Source organism: Urocitellus parryii, chromosome 13, assembly GCF_045843805.1.
Source record: "Urocitellus parryii isolate mUroPar1 chromosome 13, mUroPar1.hap1, whole genome shotgun sequence".
Taxonomy (NCBI): Eukaryota; Metazoa; Chordata; class Mammalia; order Rodentia; family Sciuridae; genus Urocitellus; species Urocitellus parryii.
The window spans coordinates 46,623,046-46,644,644 of record NC_135543.1 but is presented as its reverse complement, the minus strand read 5'-3'; the positions used below and the strand labels follow the sequence as shown (position 1 = coordinate 46,644,644).

The following is a 21,599-nucleotide window of genomic DNA, read 5'->3' as shown; positions in this document are numbered from 1 at the left end:
TAGGCATACCTTACCTATATAAAGCTAAAGAAATAGCTAAAGCTTTAGGCCTGTATTTCTTAGATTTGGCCACACATCAGAACCACCTGTTGCTCAAGTTGTGCCCCCAGAGACTCTTTTTGGATGGCTTGGGAACTGAAATATTTTTTTTAAAGCTCCCCAGGTGCTTCTAATGGGCAGCCAGAGTTGAGAATCACTCCTTTAGATCATTATCAAGTAACTCATTCATTCTACTCTTAATGCTGCAGGCTCAATGAGTGTCCCAGATTTTGAAGTGCAGAGGGTAAGGCTAGTTGCCATGGACTTCAAAGAGGCCTCTGATTTGTCAGAGCTAACTAGGTAAACTTGGAAAGGGTACTCCAATGGAAACGTTCACACCTCCACAGCTCATTATCCGGCTATGAAAACAGAGTGCCCTAGGCATAAGGGCTAAAAACCTAGTTTTGGGATAATCTAGAATATGGTTCCTAGATTGTTGGAGGTAGGAATTCTTTCCCTCCTCTCCACGAGATTCTGTCAAGTCACTTCATCTCCCCATATTTCATTTTTTTCTCCTACAAAACCGGGAAAACATTTTCCATGAAGCCTATGGAATGATAGTCACAATTAAAAGAGCCCCGAGGTAATGTGATAATTGCCAATTAGCTACAAATAGACCCACACTAGCAGTGGGTGCCTTTCAAAGGTCTATGGTGCACCCGCTTCTCTCCTCCTTGTGTCCTTCCTCACAAATGACTCTACAATAGGACAGTATATTTTGGTTACTGGCAAGTCCACATGCTGGGCTATGTGGGTTGTCATGGTATGAGTAATTATGTATCTTATGATTTTGAAGACCGTAATTTGCATAGGTATCTGAAATGTTTCAGACATACAACATTTAAAAGTGAGGACAAAAAAAAATGATGGGTAAATATTATATGGTTTCTATATAGAAAAAGCTCATGTGGTCAACTCTATCTTTTCCCTTTGATGTCTCAGATGAAAGTCCCAATTGAAAATGTTTTTTAAGTTGGTGTTTTCCAACATCTGGATTTAGACTGCAATGCTGTGTGTGATGAAGGAAGGAGCAAGTGTCCGCTTGAAAAGACACTCACATAAAGTTGGTCATGGATGTTGGCTCCGTGCTTCAGCAAGGTCTCCACCACCTGCATGTGCCCATACTGACTGGCAGCCAGCAGGGCGGTGCCCCCGTCCTGTGGACATGAAAAGTATAAATGCCTTTAGAGAAGTATAGGCCCATATTTACCAAGGAGGAGCTCCTCACATAGATAGAACTTTGGAAGAGAATTTGCCCATAGATAGTAACAAACTCTCTTTCTTTCACCCTTTTACCTTTGCTTTATAATCATGATCGGGTTCATCTTAAGGACATGTCTATGTTGTACACTTGGATGATTTGCTAGAGATCTATTACAGTTATTTCACCAAGTTATTATTATTATTTTTTTTTAAAGAAAGAGTGAGAGAGAGTGAGAGAAAGAGAGAGAATTCTTCAATATTTATTGTTTAGTTCTCGACGGACACAACATCTTTGTTTGTATGTGGTGCTGAGGATCGAACCCGGGCCACACGCATGCCAGGCGAGCGCGCTACCGCTTGAGCCACATCCCCAGCCCCTCACCAAGTTATTATGATAAGGAATTTCCCATGCTGAATGCAGAACCATCTATTTGCTTCTCAATATGAGAAAAACAGGGCACTACATCTGTGCCAAGTCTTGTCAGTTCCATCCTGGAATAGCCAGAAGAGCCTCCCATGGCTTCTGGCCAGAGACCCCCCTCCCTAACAAACACTAGCTTCTCCCTGTAGTGCCACCCAGTTATAATCCATGGAGTATAAGGTGCTTTTTTGGATGATCCTCTGGAACCACTACTTTCTTGGGACAAGATTTGCATCTATTAAAAGAGCAGAGGACAACAGCATGTCCCACGTGTCTCTCACTGTCATACCTAGTGTTTTCCTCTGAACATATGCCAATTTCCCAGGTCTCTTCTAAAGTATAGGCCCTAAACAAAGCAGAACCCTATAAAGTTGGTGTGCTCTGATGTGGAGATTCCTTTCTTCCATCTACTCTACTTTTATTTCTGTGGCTCAAATTAGAATTAGCTTTGATGCCAACCACATCACACTACTGACTCATTGAGTTTGTGGTCAATGAAAACCATTAATGGTGTTTCTCAGACACATAGGTAAGACATTATCTTTTCCCTTCTAGAATGGCTGAGTTGTTTGTTTGGCTCTGTGAATTGTTAGGTGGACATTTAAATAATTCAAGGACATGTAATCTGCCTAAAAAATATGAATCATAAATACGATACTGTGGTTTCTAAAGTTAGGAATAGGGTTTTTGTTCAAAAGGAGTTCCACCTTCAGAGGGTCTGATTTAGTAAGTTTATGGTGAGGCCCAGATGTTTGGCTGTGTAGTGGGGATGGTGCTGAGCTGGGCCTTGAGGGGTGGGAAAGGGAGAGGAGAGGGACTGAAGGCTGCAGCTCATGGGGGAGGTTTGAGGGGGGATCAAGAAATTGCTTAACAGCATCAATTAGTTCCACTGTTTCCAGGTTTTGTCCTGCCAATTTTCTCAGCTATTTGACTAATGAGGTAACAGAAGAGTAAAATACAATGATTATGATAGAACTGAGCTCTGATTTTTAAGGACACAGTTTTAGATTACAGCTTTTTAGATTTAATACAAAGAGAACAACTGTTGAAACATAGTCAGTTTTGAAGACAGGAGCATACTGAAACTCGCAGCCTCTTCTTCCCTTGAAAGAAAAAAAGCTCTTGGACACCTGCCGTTGACTTAATGGAAACACGTGGAATTGCTCCTCTTGGGCCCCCATGTGCTGTGGATTTCTGGGACAGGACAAATTGGCTCAGGTGTCAAGGCTTTAAGTCAGTATTAACTTGTTAACCAAGAAGACTGACGTAGTCACATGGTCACACCTGATCATTCTGACTTTGTTAAAAGAATGGAGATTTAAGTTCGTAGACCTTTCTATTTTTAGTTGCATTTCTCATTATAAAAAATGAGGTGGGGGGGTTGGGGATGTGGCTCAGCGGTAGACCGCTCGCCTCGTATGTGCAAGACCCTGGGTTCAATCCACAGTGCCACTTAAGAATAAAATAAGTAAAATAAAGGTACTGTTTCCAACTACAACTAAAAAAATAAATATTTTTTTAAATTAAGTGGTAATTAATATAAAATATACATAAATATTTTGTATTTCTGTATATTATACTCAGTATGTTTGGAGACGTGAGCACAGTGAAATAGCAGGTTTCAGAAAAGGCGGAAATCCTATATGAAATGTGGATTTACTTAATAGTTAGCAATTTACCAGGAAAAAAAGATCTACCAGAAATTCCTTTGACATCTAAATGTTACATACAGTTGGTTAAGAAAACCTAAGTTTCCAACTTGGAAATTTTTTTTGAGGATTTTTGCTTTTATGATGATTAGGCCAGAAATGAGCTGACGACTACAACAATCTAGTGGCAGTTCGTACTCTCCTACTACAGAACATTCCCAAGTAAATCTAGGTTGTGAACACAAAATTGGTCTTTTTTCAAGGCTTGATTTTCTTTCTTTTTTAAAAAGAGTCTTATTTTTTTAATGTTTATTTTTTAATTATAGGTGGACAAACATCTTTTTATGTATTTATTTTTATGTGGTGCTGAGGATCGAACCCAGTGCCTCATGCATGTTAGGCAAGTGCTCTACCTCTGAGCCACAACCCCAGCCCCTTGATCTTCTTATCTGCACAAAAAATCAATAACTTCTTTAAAGGAGGGACCACAACGACTTGCCCAACTACATAAACTGTAAATGCCTTATGTATTTCAGTGAGGACAGCTCGTGAAAGCACTGCTGCCTTTAGAAATCTCTGAGATTTACTAGGATCAGATTAACACTTCCATTGGTTCTTATTTTAGTTACATGGAAACAGAGAAAGTTAGAGAGCTACCTGATGCTGTACTCCTCCTGATTATAAGATTTAGTGTCCCAGACACTGGTTGTCTTGTACCAACCAGTGCAAGAAAGAGTTCAAATAATTCCTCAGGAAATTCTCCCATTTTGAGCTCAGAGCAAAATCATAAGTTGTTTGGAATGAATTCCAAGAACTATCCCTGAACCATTATAAGTAACATGGTGAGGTCCACACCCGTAGGCTTGAGAATCTTGCAGAAAGGGGAGCACAAATTTGTATAATCTTGCAGAAAGAAATTATACAAATTGGTGGTTTCTTTAATACCCCAAATTTCTGAAAATTTTCAATAGGGTATGAAATCAAGAAGGTTCTCTTACTTTGGTCCTACATTCCGTAGATGCTCCAAATCCAAAGAGAAATCTCACGACGTCATTATGACCTTGTTGGGCAGCAAAGAAAAGGGCAGTTGTACCTGACTGGGAGAGAGACAGGCTGGCTTTGAAAGACATTTAGTTAAATTACATTTGATTTATACATTTACAAAGAATACAAAACATTATCCCTGCATGTAGACTTTCTAGCTTAGGAAGGGGCTGCATTTAAACTCATTTATTTCATGGTCAGGGATGTGACAAGGTGAAAGAGAACTTTATTCCTGATGTAGTAGGGTGAATGGTGTTTCCCTATAAGATGAGGTCCAAATTCCTAAAACTCACGAATATCACCTTATGTGGCAAAAGATGTTAAGGATTTTCAGAGGACGGACTCAACCTGGGTTATCTGTATTGGCCTTAAATTCAGTGATAAGTGCCCTAATAAGTGTGAAGCAGAAGCCTCATTTACAACAGCTAAAATGTGGAAGTAACTGAAGTGTCCATCGATGGATGTACAAGCAAAACATGGTATATCCATAAAATGAAATGTCATTTAGCTTATAAAGGGAGGAAATTCTGACACATCCTACAATATGGATGAAATCTGAAGACGTACTAAGTGAGAAAGCCCTGTCACAACAGGACAAATACAGTTGGATTCTACTGTGGTGTCCAAAGAAGTCAACTTCATGGAAGCAGGTTGATGGTTGCTAGGGGTGAAGGGGAGGGAGGAATGGGGAGTTATTGTTTAATGGGTTCAGACTTTCAGGTTTTACAAGTTGAAAAAAGAGATGGAAATAACTTGTTTTTCAATATGTTTTTTGAAACATTAATAAAAAACCATAATGACAGCAGTTTGACCCAATTTTAGAACTTATATACTACCTACCATTATATATGAAAATGGAGTAATCATAGACAACAGAATCTAGACTTCAGTCTGGAATGTGAGTAAAGGTCTTAAACGTATGTACTTTACTAACTGAAACCCAGGATCTCATACTAATGGCATTTGCAGTTCCTGTGTGTGCCAGTTATAATCAGCCATGACTGCCGGTTGTCTATAGTGATGGTCTTTCAGGACTATTTAGCTTCCAGTTTGTCACCCTAGAAAACTCTGTGTACCTACAGAGCCAAGCTAAGGAAATAATGACAGGTATTTTTTTCAGGAAACAAATATTTTGATTTTAAAATGGATTAATAATGGACCAAGGTATAAATCCACCATAAGAGTAAGTTCCAAAGCACCGCAAGGCTCTCTCATCCAGCTTCCAAATCAGGTGGGTGAGGTTGGGTCTCCCTTTGGTTTAGCAGTTCTATTGCCCCAGATTGGCATGGTTTTAGGATATTCAAGGGACTGCTGGAAACTTAAAGAGCATCATCATTTGAGTCATATGGTTTACCTCCAAACTGAGTGTGCTTTGGTGAATCCTCATCTGTAAGACTAGTTGAGCCATTGAAACCAAACAGATTAATATAAAACCATAAAACCATCCATGCTAGAAATCCAATGCTTCTCTCTCCTTGCTTTTCTCAGTTGTTCTAAACAGACTTTTGCGCATGTTGGACCTGCTCTTTGGGATACGGTTTTTGAGTAAGCAGATCTGGATCACGTTGTTTTCTTTAGAGAAAATGTCTTTGCTTTAAAGTTATAATAAACAAGGACCATAAAACAGAAAGGAAGAATACAAATGATGATGATGGCAATTTTAAACTATATTTCTAAATGTATCCGAAGAGTTTCATCCTGGAGGGAAACAAAGTGCTGATGTGAAAAATGACCTAAAACAATGATCTATTGTTATGGAAATTGTTCAGAAGAACCTGGTTGTGGGAAGATTAACTGAACTTGCTGTGGTCTCTTTACACTGCCCTTCTTATTAGGCCAGCCTTGCTGAACAAGGTCTATGGGGAACTAGATTCCAGGAACTGTCAGTTACACATTGTTCTTTCATGATCTACAGCCAAGGCCTCCAATACCCAGAAAGTGACAGGAGAAACTACTGGATGTACTTTGGAACTCTTGACATAGCCCATAGACCTGCCTGATTGTGTCTTAACTTGCTCCACTTAGGGGTGGTGGTCCAGACTGGAAGGATGGGTTACATTGACTTTGTGAGGCTTTGGTTGATGAGTTATCTTTCTGAAACAACTGCAAGGCAGATCTTGGGATAACCCCCGATCAAGGAAAACCAAGTGCTCAGTCTGGTTTGGAGCTTTCCCAGGATGCCCACCTCTGGTCTGAGTCAGCGTGAACCGAGGGGTCAGATTCACTCTCAGATCTCCAGAGTACATGTCTCCATAAAGGTTGTTTTACCTGGTCTTAGGTCAGCTTAGAAATATATGGAGGCTCTTAGGACTGGAATCCCAAAGTATGTTAAAATATCTCAGCCTTCCTACTCATTTCTAGATTAGACCAAAAATGGATCCTCTGGCAAAACCAAACTCCAAAGCTTACCCTGAAGGAAGTGTGGGCACAGGCTCACATTTTAGTTCAACATTCACCCACGTGGCTTTTTTGGGGAAAGCTTATTTAATACATGGCCAGACAGAAAAGTCCTTTGAAGAGATGGTTTGGTGAGGATGATTGAGAGCAAGCAAGTTTCATTATGAATAGATGGGTGACTAAAAATACAATGACCTCTAGGAAAATCCTACAAATGCTATAGCATCTATGCCAAGGGAAGAAGGAAGAACTGATTTATGCATGAGACAAAATGTGTTAATGTTTAAGAAATGTGGTAGGAGATTTGGTTACTGCGTGCTTTGCATTTGATGTGGTTTCAGCGTGTCCTCCAAAGTTTCATGCACTGAAAGCTTGTGCTCTAGAGTGGCAGTGTTGAGGCAGAGGGACCTGAAAGAGGTAGAGCCTAATGGAAAGCAATTAAGTCATTGGTGGATAGAATCTGGAAACGATTAATGTTGGTCTCAGAGAGTGAGTGAGTCTTGTAAAAGTGGAGTGTTATAAAGCAAGGCCACCCCATGTGCTTTGTTTCTTCTGCATGCAGCCATTTCTATTTCCCATCTTCTTCCCCACCATGTTGTAATGCTGCCATGACCAAAGGCTAAACCAATGGGCCACCCAATGTTGGACTTTCAACCTACAAAACAGCAAGCTAAATAAACCTCTTTTTTTTTTTTTGTAAAGTACTCAGCTTCAGGTATTGTTAGAGCAACACAAAATAGATTCTTACAGTTACCTCAGACATGTCCAGTGACAGTCCGTTCCTCAACCTTATTTAAGGCACAACGAATTCTACAATGGACTTTAACAGTAGAAAAGCAATAAAGACTCTTGTCCTCTTTACCAATTCATTATTAGAATGATTTCAGATCTCTTGGCTTGGTCATTTTTATTCAAATGCATAACCCGACCTACCTCTCTCTGGAGGTTGATATCTGCTCCTTGCAGAACCAGTTCCCTCACGCAGTCAATGTGGCCCGCGTAGGAGGCCACCATGAGGAGGGTGGTGCCATGCTGGATGAAGGAGAGACAGATGAACAGTTAGGCCCTCGTTATGTCAGAGAGAGGGATCCTGGAGAAGAGACCACAGAGATATCAAAATTCCCTGCAGTGATCAAAATGCCTCATGAATCATCCTATAACACAGTCTAGATGGGAAAAAGCAAAGCGACCAATGCTGAGGTTGGAATTTTCAATTTATGAATTCACTTACTTCTTTTAATTTCAGAAACAGAGTCCAAGTCATTGTATTTTAAGGCAGCAGTGATACAATTGCTCTCAATTTATGATTTACATTAAATTATTCCTGAGTGAAATTCAAAAACCAGTTAAAGGGTATCAGTTGGTTTTCTGAATTTAGAATTCTTTTTTTTTTTAAGAGAGAGAGAGAAATTTTAATATTTATTTTTTAGCTTTCAGTGGACACAACATCTTTAGTTGATGTGGTGCTGAGGCTCGAACCCAGGCCGCACGCATGCCAGGCGAGCGCGATACCGCTTGAGCCACATCCCAGCCCCTAGAATTCTTCTTAAATAGGCCAAACCCAACCCGAGGCCAGAGAGAAGGAGGGCAGTTCATATGGTTCAGACTCTGGAACACGGAGCCAGGTAGAAAAGGGTACGGAGTGGATATGATGGTGCGTACTCTCCTGCCCTGATCCCCAGTGGACCAACTGGAGCAAACACTTGGGCTGGTGGTAAACTGCATTTACCAAATTTGTGCAATAAATTTGTGTAATGGCACCCCCTGTTTGCAGAAAAACAATAAGGTTCCTTTGAAAGCATTTTGATTCAAGTTCTAAAATCATCTTCTCATCTGAGATGCTTTTTGTCCCCAGAGATGCAGAGAGGTCCTGCTGAGCACAGGAGAAATCATGGCCTCTAGTGGAGGAGGGAAAGGGCTCTCTAGATGGGACCTGCCAGTAGGAATAGTATCTATTTTTATTTCCCCTTCTTACTTGACAGTTAATGTCTTTTTGTTTACGGATGGTGAAGAAGGGATAGGAGACTGGGTGGAGGCTTCAAGTCTCAGTTTTGTAGAAAATCAACTCCCACATCCACAACAACCCATATGTGCTCTAAATTATCTAATTTTTTTTAAAGTGAATTCTTTTACTTAACAGTCTTTTTTTCTTGGAACCTGCCAGTTCTGTTTCCTGTGCCTTTTCAACCTTCTGGTGGCTGTCTTCCACTGTGTGCATGCAACTGTTTCCTATCTGACTTTGCCTGTGTGTTTTTAAGATCACCACTATACACAGCACTTTTTGAAAGGGATAAAGCAAGCAAACACATAAGCCAGTAAGTCAACATTGTAAAGGGAACTGTATTGGTGAGATGCTGTCGTGCCTGCAGGGTGGAAAAGGGTGCTCTGGGCATGCAGATACCGTGTCCCTCCGTACACTGTCTCTGCAGTCCACATCCACTCGACCGCTGTTCAACAGCAGCTTCAGCAGGGCCAGGTTTCCTCTCCTTGCTGCCCAGAATGCAGCGTTAGCAAGTGGAGTTTCCTTCTGCAAGAGCAAAACCAACCAGAATCTTAAAATCAACATTAGTGAATATGACTACTTCTATGCATCTAGATAATACCATTCACAAGGGAGAATTTCCAGTTCTGTTATATCATTTGAAAGATGCTCCCTGGGCAAAAAAAAAAAAAAAAAAAAGACTGTAAAATACTTGGTTGTGGGATGTAGGTTTTTGGTGCCAGACACATGAGCCACAAAGTTGTCTTCAGGGCACTGTTGTTGATAATTCAGCACTATTAATACCCCGGTTCCCACCAATGTCCTCACTTTCCTGCCTCTGTTGTGTCTTTGTTTACACAATTTCCTCTTCGCTTGAAATGAACTTTCCCCCATCCTTCAAGGCCAAGGCTCTGTTCAAATGCCATTTCCTCTCTGTAACACTGCAAGTCTCTTCCCTGCTCAGCAGAGCACAATTTCTCCCCATTCTGACATCTTTCGGGAGTTTATTGGTACTTATTCTATGTTCTCAGTGTTTTCTGACTCCAGTTATTTGAATAAACCCCTCACTTTCCTCTGTCTAATTTTCTGTGCTGTAGCTGGAATATGCCAGAGGTTTCAGATGAGAACAAGGAAGCTTGGGAAAAAGAATTTTCTCCTATCAATGGTGCTTGTGTCCAGTTGCCCTTATTTTACTTAATAATGGTCTCAAAGTGCAAGAATCATGATTCTGGCAATTTTATTACAGTATATTGTTATAATTGTCCTATTTTATCCTTAGTTTTATTGTTACTCTTTTGCTCTGCCAAATTGATAAATTAAACTGCCAGAGGCTTGTATGTTTAGAAAAACAGAATATTGATAGTGTAGGGGATATTTGTGGTTTCAGGCATCTACTAGGAGTCTCGAGAAGCATCCCCTATGGATAAAGGGGGACTACTGTATTATATAAAATAAAACAATTCATGATGTTAAAAAGAAAACGCCCATAATTTCAGCTATCAAGGAAGCGATCTAAAATGAAGGCACAGGGACAGCAGAGTGATGACAACATTTGTTGGTGTGAGGATTTCATTTCAGAAGTCCTTCAGCACCTGCCTAACTGCTGCTCTTGTGCATATCTGGATGAGAAGGGCAAGCTGGGGAGTGATAACCAGATCACAAACATACTTTGAATAGTTTCCTCCTGGCTCATTTGGGAGGGGGAAAAAGAAAAACACTTCAAATTCCAGGCTAACAATCTATTTTTCTGGGTAGGTATTTTTGCTGTACTAGATGGAGTTTTCAGGCCAAAATGCAACTGTGGCCCTGACCCTCAGAGCTGGCTGCCTTTGCCCCAGGCTGAGTCTAACCTGGGATAGTTGTTAGTGACAGGGTGAAGCAATGGCAAGGCAGGGCTGAACTGTATAATAAATAATGAAATATAACACAAGGCCCAAATGAAACCTGGGAGGGTGAATTAGAAAGAGAATTTAATATACACCATGGAACAGCTCTACTGACTTTTCCTAAAATGTGCAAACACGAGAGAGATAAATGGAAATTCATTTTCAGTGATGCTGTGGTTCTATTCTAGCCTCAAATATGCCTTTGATAGACCATCTCTGAACAGCCAATGTCTTCTGTCATGGGAAGCTCTCCAGCCAGGACTTTCTACTCTCTAGGATAGACTTGGGGATTCCATTCCTGTTGGACTGGGTATCTGGTTTCCCATAAAAGTCTAGAAACTGAGTTTTGTAAAAAAGCTGCAACTAGTTTGCTCTTCCTTAAGGGCTTGAATTATTGTGGTGGAGGGATGGCAGTGGAGTTGATTTGGGGAAAGAAGGAGATGTGTTCAAGTCCAGACTACTTCTTAGGTCTGTGACCTTGGGCAAGTTACTTAACTTCTAGTGACCCCAGTAAAATGCAGATAATAATAATATAGTACCTCTGTCATGTATTGTTCAGGGATTAAATGGGAAAAAAACACATAAACCCACTTAGTGCCCACTCAAGAAATGGTAGTTATAAAGGCACAGTCCTCTTAGCTCTTTACAATCCTGGTGGAGGTAATGTGTTGACTTGGTCACTAGCATGTGGACTGGCCAGGGGCTAGGGCTAGAGGTATATATCAACTTTGATCTCTGTCCACACGGGCTTTATGGTATAACAGGAAAATAAGTCATGTCGGTGGGCATGGTAAGTTATTGTAGGCACCAAAGGAGAAAAGCAGTGGCTTGTGATAACAGCGCAAACCAGAGATGGTCAATTCTGAGAGGGCGCCAGGGATAGTTCCCAGCAGAACGAAGCCTTATGATGAGTTTCGAAAAGCTAGGTAGGGCCCTGGGTGCACAAAGGATATGGAGCATCCCGGGCACAGGGGGTAGGGAGGCACAGACACTGAGGCTTGCCCCAGCTTCCTGAGGACTGCCACATACTCAGCAGGGATGGAGTGAAGGGTGTGAGGGAGAGAGGGCACAACTGGATAGCAGGATCAGAGCAGGGCAGATTTTGGAGGTTCTGTGGTACCATACCACTGAAGTTGAACTTTATCCTGGAGGAAACATCTGTGAGAGATACTATCAGTTTTGTGTTTCAGAAAGGTCTCCCTGACTCAGGGACGAGGACTGAGGTTTGGAGCCAGACTGACATTGGTGTCTGCAGAGTTAGGAGACGACTGCATAGATGTGTCAAACAATATAAGGCCCAAACAGGGCAATGACAATGGGAATGGGAGGGTGAGGCAGACTGGGGACATTTTAAAGAGCTCAATGGAATGGTCTTGGTCTGCGAAGGTGTGTGCATGAAAAGAGGGATGAGGAGAGTGAACTGACTCCCAGGTTTCTGGTTTCAGTGTCAGGCTGATTATGGTGCCACGAGGGTCAGAAATGCCATCGGAGGGATTTCGGAAAAAGTGATGGGCTTGGCTTTGAATGTGCTGACTTCCAAGTTCCTCTGGGGGAATGTCTAACAAAGAAATGGGCATGTGGTCCCAGGGCACTGTGGCCACACATTTACTAGGGTCAAGAATCTTGGGCTGATGCTCATGAAGTGCTTCCTCGGTACCACGAGGTACATCTTCTGCAGAGACTGCCTCATTTAATCCTCACCATAGCTCAGGGAAGTGGGTACTATTACTATCCCATTTTACAGGTGAGGTAGGTGAGAAATAGTGAGTCAGGCCTCAATGTGCCAGGCAGTCTGCTGCTTGAGGCTGCCTTGTGAATCATCACCCTGTGCTGCCTCCAGAGAATTCTTCTGTAGAAAGCAAATGACCTCTGATGACCTCCTTCCTGTCCTCCATTCCAAGATCCTTTCCTGCCAAGATGGAAAGTCCCTCAACTTTCCTTCTCTTTTGGGGTCTACACAAATCATGTTCCCTGGATAACTTCCCAGTCTTCTCTGGATATAATATGCACACAATTATAAATGGTGTAAAAAGGGACAGGGGCAAGTCCTTTACTCTTTAAAAGAGAAGATGTGTCCTCCACAGTGTCAATCTTGGACTTGCCAACTTCCACAAATCTCTTTTCTTTTTCTAGAGATTTGACTGTTCTCGATATGGGTGATTTTAACCAGTCTCTATACTTGGTCTTGAGTTCTGAGTTTGGGGATGCTAGACTTATATGGGCCTACCTCTAAGGCAGAATGTCCAGGGCAGAGCACTTACTTTTTCTCTTCAGTTTCCTGTTGTTCAAGTATAATAATACTTGCAACCCTGGGTTTAGGCTTAATGTTTATTAAGCATTTAAAAAATTTCAAATGCTTAGTACAGAGTGGGACAATGGATTAGACTAGCCAATGACATCTCAAAAATATCCTGCACAGGGCTTCTGCATCCAATGTCACATTCTTATTTTATACAACCTCTAATATCTCAGAAATCCATTTATTTAATAAAGCTGATATTCTCTTGATTAAATGAATGAGTGTGTAATTTAAGCCCACATAACTCTAAACCCTTTTTAAAACAAATAGCTTAATCTCTATCCTCGCTTAGCTTTTAAACAGAATTCCGGTTCTGCTTTACAATCTTAGCAATGCCTTCCATACAAGTAACATTTCCCCATAATTTCCAATACATTTCTATAAAAAATAAATTAAAAAATAAAAAGCCAACGCAGGTAAAATGTTTAGCACTTTTCAAAGCATTTTGATTCTTTTGATCTTTACATTAAGGCCAGTGGGCCTTCCTCAGGTTTGCTGGTTGAAAATTATGAGTAATGGCCACATCAACAAAGGCTGAGATCCTGCTCTAGGTCAGGCAGTGTGCTAAGCTTTTAACTGTTTTAACTCACTTATTTCCCCAAATGGCTCCATGAGCTGGTAGTATAAATAATTCCCATTTCATGATGAGAAAACTGAAGCACAGAATAAATTATTCAGGGCCACACAGTGAGGAAGTAACATAGCCAGGATTTGAACCTAAGTCTGTTTGGGTGCAGAGTCTGAAAGCTTGCCTCATACATCCTCAAGAGTTGAGTATAAAGCTCCGAATCTGTCAAATGTTCTTCTTTCTCTGCACACCTCTCCCCCATCACCCAGCCTTTCCTGCCAGGATTTTGGCTAACGTGTTGCTCATGACACATTAAGTAAGGGAAGGAAGGGAGGCAGAAACACAGAAGGGAGACTGATTTATACAGAACTGCAACTCCAGTGAAAAGCCAAGTGGGGGGTACACATTTTCTAAGTATCGTTTAAAAAAAGGGTTTAGAGTAATGTGGGCTTCAACTGCACACTCAGTGATTTAATCAAGAGATTATCAAGTATATTAAATAAATGGATTTCTGGGATATTAGAGGTTACATAAAATAAATATGTAACAATAAATTGAGAAGCTGTGTGCAGAAGGAGGTTTTGAGATGTCACTGGCTAAGAATATCCATTGTCCCACTCTGAGCTAAGTATTTGAAAATTTTTTAATGCTTAATAAGCATTAAGCCTAAACCCAGAGTTGTCAGTGTTATTCAGTTCTCTATTGTTCAAGTATAATAATATTATTATACACACAAATATAATAATATTACAAATATAATAATAGTATTATACTTGAACAATAGGGAACTGAAGAGAAGTAAGTGCTCTGCCCTGGGCATTCTGCCTTGGAGGTAGGCCCATGTAAGTCGAGCATCTCCAGACTTAGAACTCAAGACCAAGTATAAAGTCTGGTAAAAAAAAATTAAAAAAATAAAAAAAAATCGTATATATCCAGTATAGGCAAATCTCTAGAGAAAGAAAGGAGATTAGCTGTTGTCTAAAGCTAGGTTTGGAGTAATGGTGATGGCTAATGGGCATGAGTTTTCCCTTGGGTGTGATTAAAATGTTCTAAAATTGATTGTGCTGATGGTTGCACAACTCTGAATTTACTACAAATCACTGAAATGAATACTTTAAATGGATAAATTAGTATGTGATTTATCAAAGCTGTTAAAAAAAGAATATGCTTTTGTTGGGGATGCGCCTCAATGGTGGAGAGGTTGCCTAGCATGCTGTAGGTCCCGGGTTCAATCCTCCGTAACCACCCCCCAAAAAAGAGGTATTTATACACACACACACAGACACACACAGACACACACACACAAAGAATATGGTTTTTAAAATTTATTTTCCTATGGCTCATCTAAATGATTTAAACTGATGAAGTGGAGTTGATTATAATTTACACACTCTCAGGACAGGGATGAAGGATACAGTTTTGTATACTTGCAGCTCAGGCATGACACCAGGCAGTGAGATGTTTTACTTTCTTGGCTAACAGAAGCTCAAGAAAGACATATATATATATTTAATCTGGCACTGGACCTCACCTCTTATGGTAACTCCCTTCCTCCCTAACTGTGTTAGGCTTTTGGCACCTTTAGCCTTGAAGAACAACTTCAGTCTGAGCAGTTAAAATACTTGTTATAAAGTTGAGAGTCAATACACTGAAATCCATGAACTTTATTAAACAAAAAAGCTCAGATTTGCACTCTGAGTTTGTGTTTCGTTAAAAAAAATAAATTTGAACACACAGGTACCCATTTCCTCAACTGGAATAAATCAGGAGTTGCTGACTGTGAAAGGAAGATTACTGGAGGAAAACTGATACCAGGGAGAAGAGACTGCTAAAGGACCAGGGATGAAGCTCAGTTAAAGCACTGGCCTACAACCAAAGAAAAGGTGACTGCTCACAGGTGCAGTGGTGCATGCCTGCAATCCAAGCGGCTTTGGAAGCTGAGGTAAGAAGGTTGCAAGTTCATAGTCAGCCTTAGCAACTTAGCAAGGCCCTAAACAACTTAGTGACACCCTGTTTCTAAATAAAAAATAAAAAGGACTGGGGATGTGGCCCAGTGGTAAAATGCACCTGAGTTCAATCCCTAGTACCAAGAAAAGTAGATACACAGGGTCTCCCGGGGTTCAGATGCAAATTGCTTCTGAATCAAGAGGAAATTAAATAATGCTGTTTATTCCCCCACAGACTCATCCAACAATGCTGGGCCATTTTACAGATAGGCTTTGGAGATTCAGAACCTGGAGCTTAGAAGACTTTTATGGGGGGTGGCTACAAAAATAAAAAAGTTAACCCATGGCTCCCAAATAAAAGTAGATAAACATGCAATTAAATAGCTATAAAATATAACATCTTGTTAACTTTATTAATAGCTAAATTTAGTATTCATTAAATATTTTAAAAAATTTTGTTTTAGTTGTAGTTGGACACAATACCTTTATTTTATTTATTTATTCTTATGTGGTGCTGAGGATCCAACCGAGTGCTTTGCACGTGCTAGGGGAGTGCTCTACCTCTGAGCCACAACCCCAGCCCTAGTATTCATTAAATATTGATGACACATGAAAATAATTTGTAGGTTTGATTTTTCTCACTACACAAGAGCTACTGACCATAGATGACAATTGCAGAAAAGTCATGGTCTAAAGGTAAATTCACAGCTAAACAGTTTAATAAGAAATATTATGAAATTCCCTTCAAAATTTTTATAATAAAAGTCTCTATATATTTTCCCATTCCCCTCACAACCTCTTATATGTAATTTTGTATAGCAATGAGGGCTTTGTAATGTTGTGAACAACCAATAAAAAAAATAAAAAAATAAAGATCAAGATCAAATACATTTAAAAAAAAAGTCTCTATATATTGTGCTCTGTGGATGCATTTTAATGTGTGATATGTTTGAGAGTGGCCAGAGAGTGCTAAATTGTAGACTAGCTAGAGACTTGGGTCCCTTCCCCTGCAAACCCTCCCTCTGTGCCTCTGGAACTCCACTCCATGGTAAATCAGCTCCTCTTCCTCCTCCACCTAGCACAGGGTGTCCCTCTCTCTGCCTCAACTTTCCCAGCACCCCCTCCTGGTGGAAACGGGGCCCTCTCCCACACCAGCACTGGAGTGGGAAACAGGCCTACCTGGCTTCCAGACCACTTCGGTCCATTCAAGTGTATAAATCTCTGCTCCTTCAAAAGTCAGGCCATCCCACCTCTCAGCCTTTACTCCACCTCACCTGGTACTTGTCACATAATCACTTTTCTTTATTCACTGAACAGTATGGTGTGAAGCTGGGCATCTGCCTTTCTTCACCCCAAATCCTGACCTCATCCTGGCCTTCCCTTTGCAAGACACTGGTGTTCACCTTCCTTTCCTTTCCTTTTATCCCAATGGGAGAGGTCCCCACCTTCCCAGCCCATCCCTCCAGCTAAGGGACCCCTGCTGGGCTGCTGTGCCCCTGCCCCAGGAATTCAGTCACTCAGCCCAATATTCCCTCTACTCCAAGCTGTCTAGCACACCCTGTCATCATTTTAAAATGCTTTTTCATTGAGAGATAACTCACATAGCACCCAATTCATCTTTTCAAAGCATACAATCTGGTGGATTTGGGTATATTCATGAGGCTGTGCAAACATCAGCACTATCTAGTCTAGAATATTTTATCACCACCCCCCCCAAAAGAAACCTCACACCCATTAGCAATCATGTCCCATCTCCTCCTCTCCCCCAGTCCCTGACAACCACTAACCTATTTTCTGTCTGTATGGATTTGCCTATTTTGGACATTTTATATAAATGGAATCATACAGGCTGTGCTCTTCCTTCACTCTACATACTGTTTTCAGGGTTCATCTATGTTGTAGCGTGTATTTGTGCTTCATCCTTTTATGGCTGGAGGATATTTCATGGTATGGATATACCTTGTTTGTGTCCCTTCCAAATTTATATGTTGAAGCTCTAACTGTCAGCGTCTTGAGGGCATGATCCCTGCCCCAGTCAGTCCAAAAGGCAGAGCATCAAACCCAACAGCATTACTCTCCACCCTTAAAATCTAATGGCATTTGCCATGCTAGGTTTTACACCTGCTTGGAACCCATCACCCCTTTCTTTCTCCGTTTTGGAGATGTCTGTCCCAACATTATATTTTGTAAGCACATAACTCGTTTGCTTTCACAAGCTCACAGCTGGAGGAAAATCTGCCTCAAGATGAATCAATCATACCTCAAGTGTCACCTCGAGTGTCACCCATATCTGATTGATATGAAATTTAGATGACACTTCAACTTTACAGTTGATGTTGGAACAAATAAAGGCTTTTTATTTTGCATGCAAAAAGAACATAGATAGCCAAGACATGGAATCAGCCTAGGTGCCCAACAACAGATGAATGGATAAAGAAAATATAGTATATATACACAATGCAGTATTATTCAGACATAGAGAATAAAATGATGCCATTTTTCAGGAAAAATGGATGAAAGTGGAGAACATCATGTTAAGTGAAATAAGGCAGATGGAGAAAGTATTACATATTTTCTCTCATATGTGAAAACTAGAAAGAAAAAAAGCACAGAAAGTAAAAGAGGGTTAAGGGGGGATGAGAGAGGGAAGGGCTCAAGGACATAGAAGGGAGGATGGACATGATCAAAGCATGAAATGTCTGTGCCTGGAAATGTCACAGTGAAACGCATTAATTTATACAATTAATTATAATAAATAAATATAGCTCAGAGGAAAAAACTACAGGAACATTTATTGGAGACAATTTATTGGACAATCTTGGAGGCCAGGAAATGTTACAGATTGAATGTTTATGTCCTCCTCCTGAGATAGGGACTTAAAATAAAGAGAGAATACTGAATCTTAAAGGAAATACCCACAAGCCATTGAGATGCAGAGAGCACAGTTGTATATCTTAGGCAACACGCCTTTGGCTCATACCCTTGTAAAATGAGGGAAATACCCAAGCACAGGGAAAACTGGCATGAAATTGTGCAGGTCCACTCTGGCTCTGCCTTCAGTCTGGTCCCTGAAACAGTCCTTTTATAAATATTGGACCCCCAGCCCAAGGCAGGGCTGCTTCTCATTCTCAAAATAGCCCACATTCTCCCTTGAATGTGTATCTACTTTCCTAAATAAACCTCTGTCTATGTCTTTGTTTGGCTCATGCTGAAATTCAAGTATGCCAGGAACCCAGTTGGTCCTGAGGTGAGTTCCCCTCTTCCCCTGGGAACTCCTCAGATCCTTTTCTAGAGACATCTGTTCTCTTGTGTCATTACTAAATTTGTACATGAAAGTCCTGATCCCCAATGTGATGGCATTAGGGTCTTTGGGAGTTGATTATGTTTTGATGAGGTCCCATGGGTGGAGCCCCTGATGGGATTAGTGCCCTTACAAGAAGAGAAAGAGACACCTCAATTTTGTCTATTAATCATGTTAAGAAACACGGAGCAGGTAGTAATCTGCAAGACAGCAAAAGGTCTGTACCAGACACCAAATCTGCAGGAAACTTGATCTTGGACTTTCCAGCCTATAGCATCAAGGGAAATACTTGTGGTTTAAGTCCACCAATCTACCTTATTTGCAATACATAATATATCACCAGTTGATGGACATTCAAATTGTTTCCACTTTTGATTCATAACCATTAATAATATGGTTATGAATATGTGTACAAGTTTTTGTGTGAACATATGTTTTTATTTTTTCCTGTGTATATAACTAGCAGTGAAATTGCTGGGTCATTTGTAACTTGTTTTAAACTTCTGAAGACAGATCAACTTTTTTTTCTTTGAAGGACTGCAACATGCAACATTTTACATTCCTACCAGTAATGTATGAGGGTTCCGATTTCTCCCCATCCTTGCCAGTACTTGTCATTGTCTGTTTTGCTGATTAGTCATCCTAGTGGGGGTAAAGTAGTTTCCTATCATAGTTTTGATTTGCATCTCACTGATGGCTAATGATGTTGCGCATTGTTTTAGATGCTTATTGGCCATCTATCTGAACATCTTCTTGAGAGAAATGTCTATTCATATCCTTGCCCATTTCCAAATTATCTTTTTATTGTAGAGTTGTCAATCAGCATTTAAAGATGTTCAAGTTTCTACTGCTGTAAAGCCAATAAACCCTTGGTCAATTCTGGTTCCCCACTGTAACCAATACTTTAAAATAAAATAAAATAAAAATTCCATTTCTTGCACAATGTCTTGAAAATGTTCCCTACACTTGAGGTTTCCACCCATTCTCTTTTCAAGCTGTTGCAATCTGGCTCCTAAAACTAGCATTTTTGAAACTGTTCTTGGCAAGGTCATGGGTGGCTGTTCTGTTACTTTTGCACTCTTAGCTTGAGTTCACTGTGGCCTTGAACACTAAGATCTTCTTCATCTTTATTTAAAGACTAAAGATACTTGGTTTAAGTGACAGTGTGCTTCTGATTTTTCTCATTCATCTCTGGCTGCTGTTTCTCATTGGGTTTCTCTTACTCTACTCATTCTTAAATTTTGATATTCAAGATTTTTGTCTTCATTACCAGGTAATCACTTCATTCCCATGAGCTCAATTACCTCTTAATGCTGCTGACTCTGAAATCTCATCTCCATCTGCTGCCTAGATTTTTTTTTCCTCAGTTCCCGGTCAGCTAATCAACACAGCTGCTTGGATTCCCATCTATCCTCAAACTTTGTTCCAAACCAAAAGTTTCATGTTTTAAACCTCTCCTGTATTCTCTATTCAGTGAATAAGATCAATTACTGAATTAAATAAATTTTGAGTCATTCACCTCTGTCTCCTTCTATCCTCACTGCCTATTATGTCCTGATCCAGTACCATTTCTTGAGATGACCACAAAGTCCTCCTGATTGGCCTCCTAGTGCCATGCTCTTCTCTGCTGTAGCCAGTGATCTTTCTAACATGCTAATGTTGCCATGTCATTCCTGGGCTTCCATGAGCTATTGTTAGAGATAGGACTACATTGGCTTCAGAGTCAGACACTCCAGTTTCAGACTCAACACAATGAATTTTACAGCTGCAAGATCTTGGGAGAGTTATTTCACTTTTCTATACCTTAGTCTCCTTGTTTTTTAAAACAGTTGGCCTTCCCAAAGACTGGTTCAGCCTGGTATATTTTAAATGCTCAATCCATGTTAACTATTAATATTTTTATTAAAACCTTATTTAAAAGGTTTGTCTCCATGCAAACCATTTAATTCCACTCTCAGCCTCAAATGTGGGAATAAATAGGATGATTTTAATAAACTCTTCTAAGACAAGACTCTTTTGGGACACAGAAGCTTGGTCATCAATTGCAGCTCCTCTCAGTGCTGGACATTAGGCTGCAGTGTCCAGAAAAAGTATTCTGAGGAGGAGACAGCAGCGAGAGCTGGAGGACGCAGAGGTTCGGATTCAGAGAATCCTGCAGCTGCAGGAAAGCGCTGGCCGCCTGCTTCTTCCCCGCCTCCACCCGCGACCTGTTACCCGGCGACAGTCACCACCGCCCAGCTCACCTGACCTGCAACCATAAGTGCAGAAAGCCTTTCCAGCAAAGCAGACAAGCAAACCACAAACCCACAGGACGAGCCTCAGCCGCACCTCTTTCTTCCTCGCCTGGCTGACAGCCAGGGGCGAGGGGCAGCGCCCCACCCCACCTGCCGGCCGAGCGGCGAGGGGCAGCGCCCCACCCCACCTGCCGGCCGAGCGGCGGTGGCTCTGGAGGGCACGGGGTGCTGGCTCCGTCTCAGTGGGGTCGGCCGCTGGGTCGGAGCTCCCCCTCCCGGAGCCCGCGTCGCTCACCTTGAAGGACATCTTGCACATGTCCGCGACCGGCAAGAGCCCGAGCGCTGGGGCGCCGGGATCTCCCCGTCCTTCCCCTCTCCTTCCGCGATCCGCAGAGGGGCGGCCCCCACGGCGCCGCGCGCTCCCGCCGCCGGGCCGGACTGCCGCGGCCGCACACTGAGCCGCCCCGGCAGGCGGGTGCTCGGGCCGCGGAGGGCGGGGAGGCAGCGCGCTCGGCGGCCCGTCCTGGGCCCTGCGATGCGCTCCGCTTGCGCGCGCGCGCCCTGCGCACAGGATGCCGCCTTGCACACTCCACGCTGCGCGTGCACACACGGCCGCATATTCCAAACTCAG

General features: G+C 41.5%; 1 protein-coding gene across 1 annotated transcript in view; it reads right to left on the bottom strand.

Moving 5' to 3' along the window:
* Positions 1 to 21,396, bottom strand: part of Ankrd29 (ankyrin repeat domain 29) — a 44,010-nt gene extending 22,614 nt beyond the window's left edge. Inside the window, exons 1-5 of the mRNA XM_026388069.2 lie at positions 21,264 to 21,396; positions 9,155 to 9,280; positions 7,687 to 7,785; positions 4,311 to 4,409; positions 1,098 to 1,196 (exon numbers count right to left, since the gene is read on the bottom strand). Of these exons, the coding sequence (XP_026243854.1) occupies positions 1,098 to 1,196; positions 4,311 to 4,409; positions 7,687 to 7,785; positions 9,155 to 9,280; positions 21,264 to 21,284 (444 nt within the window). The 5' untranslated portion in view covers positions 21,285 to 21,396. The remainder of the gene's footprint in view (positions 1 to 1,097; positions 1,197 to 4,310; positions 4,410 to 7,686; positions 7,786 to 9,154; positions 9,281 to 21,263) is intronic.
* Positions 21,397 to 21,599: the final 203 nt, after the last annotated feature.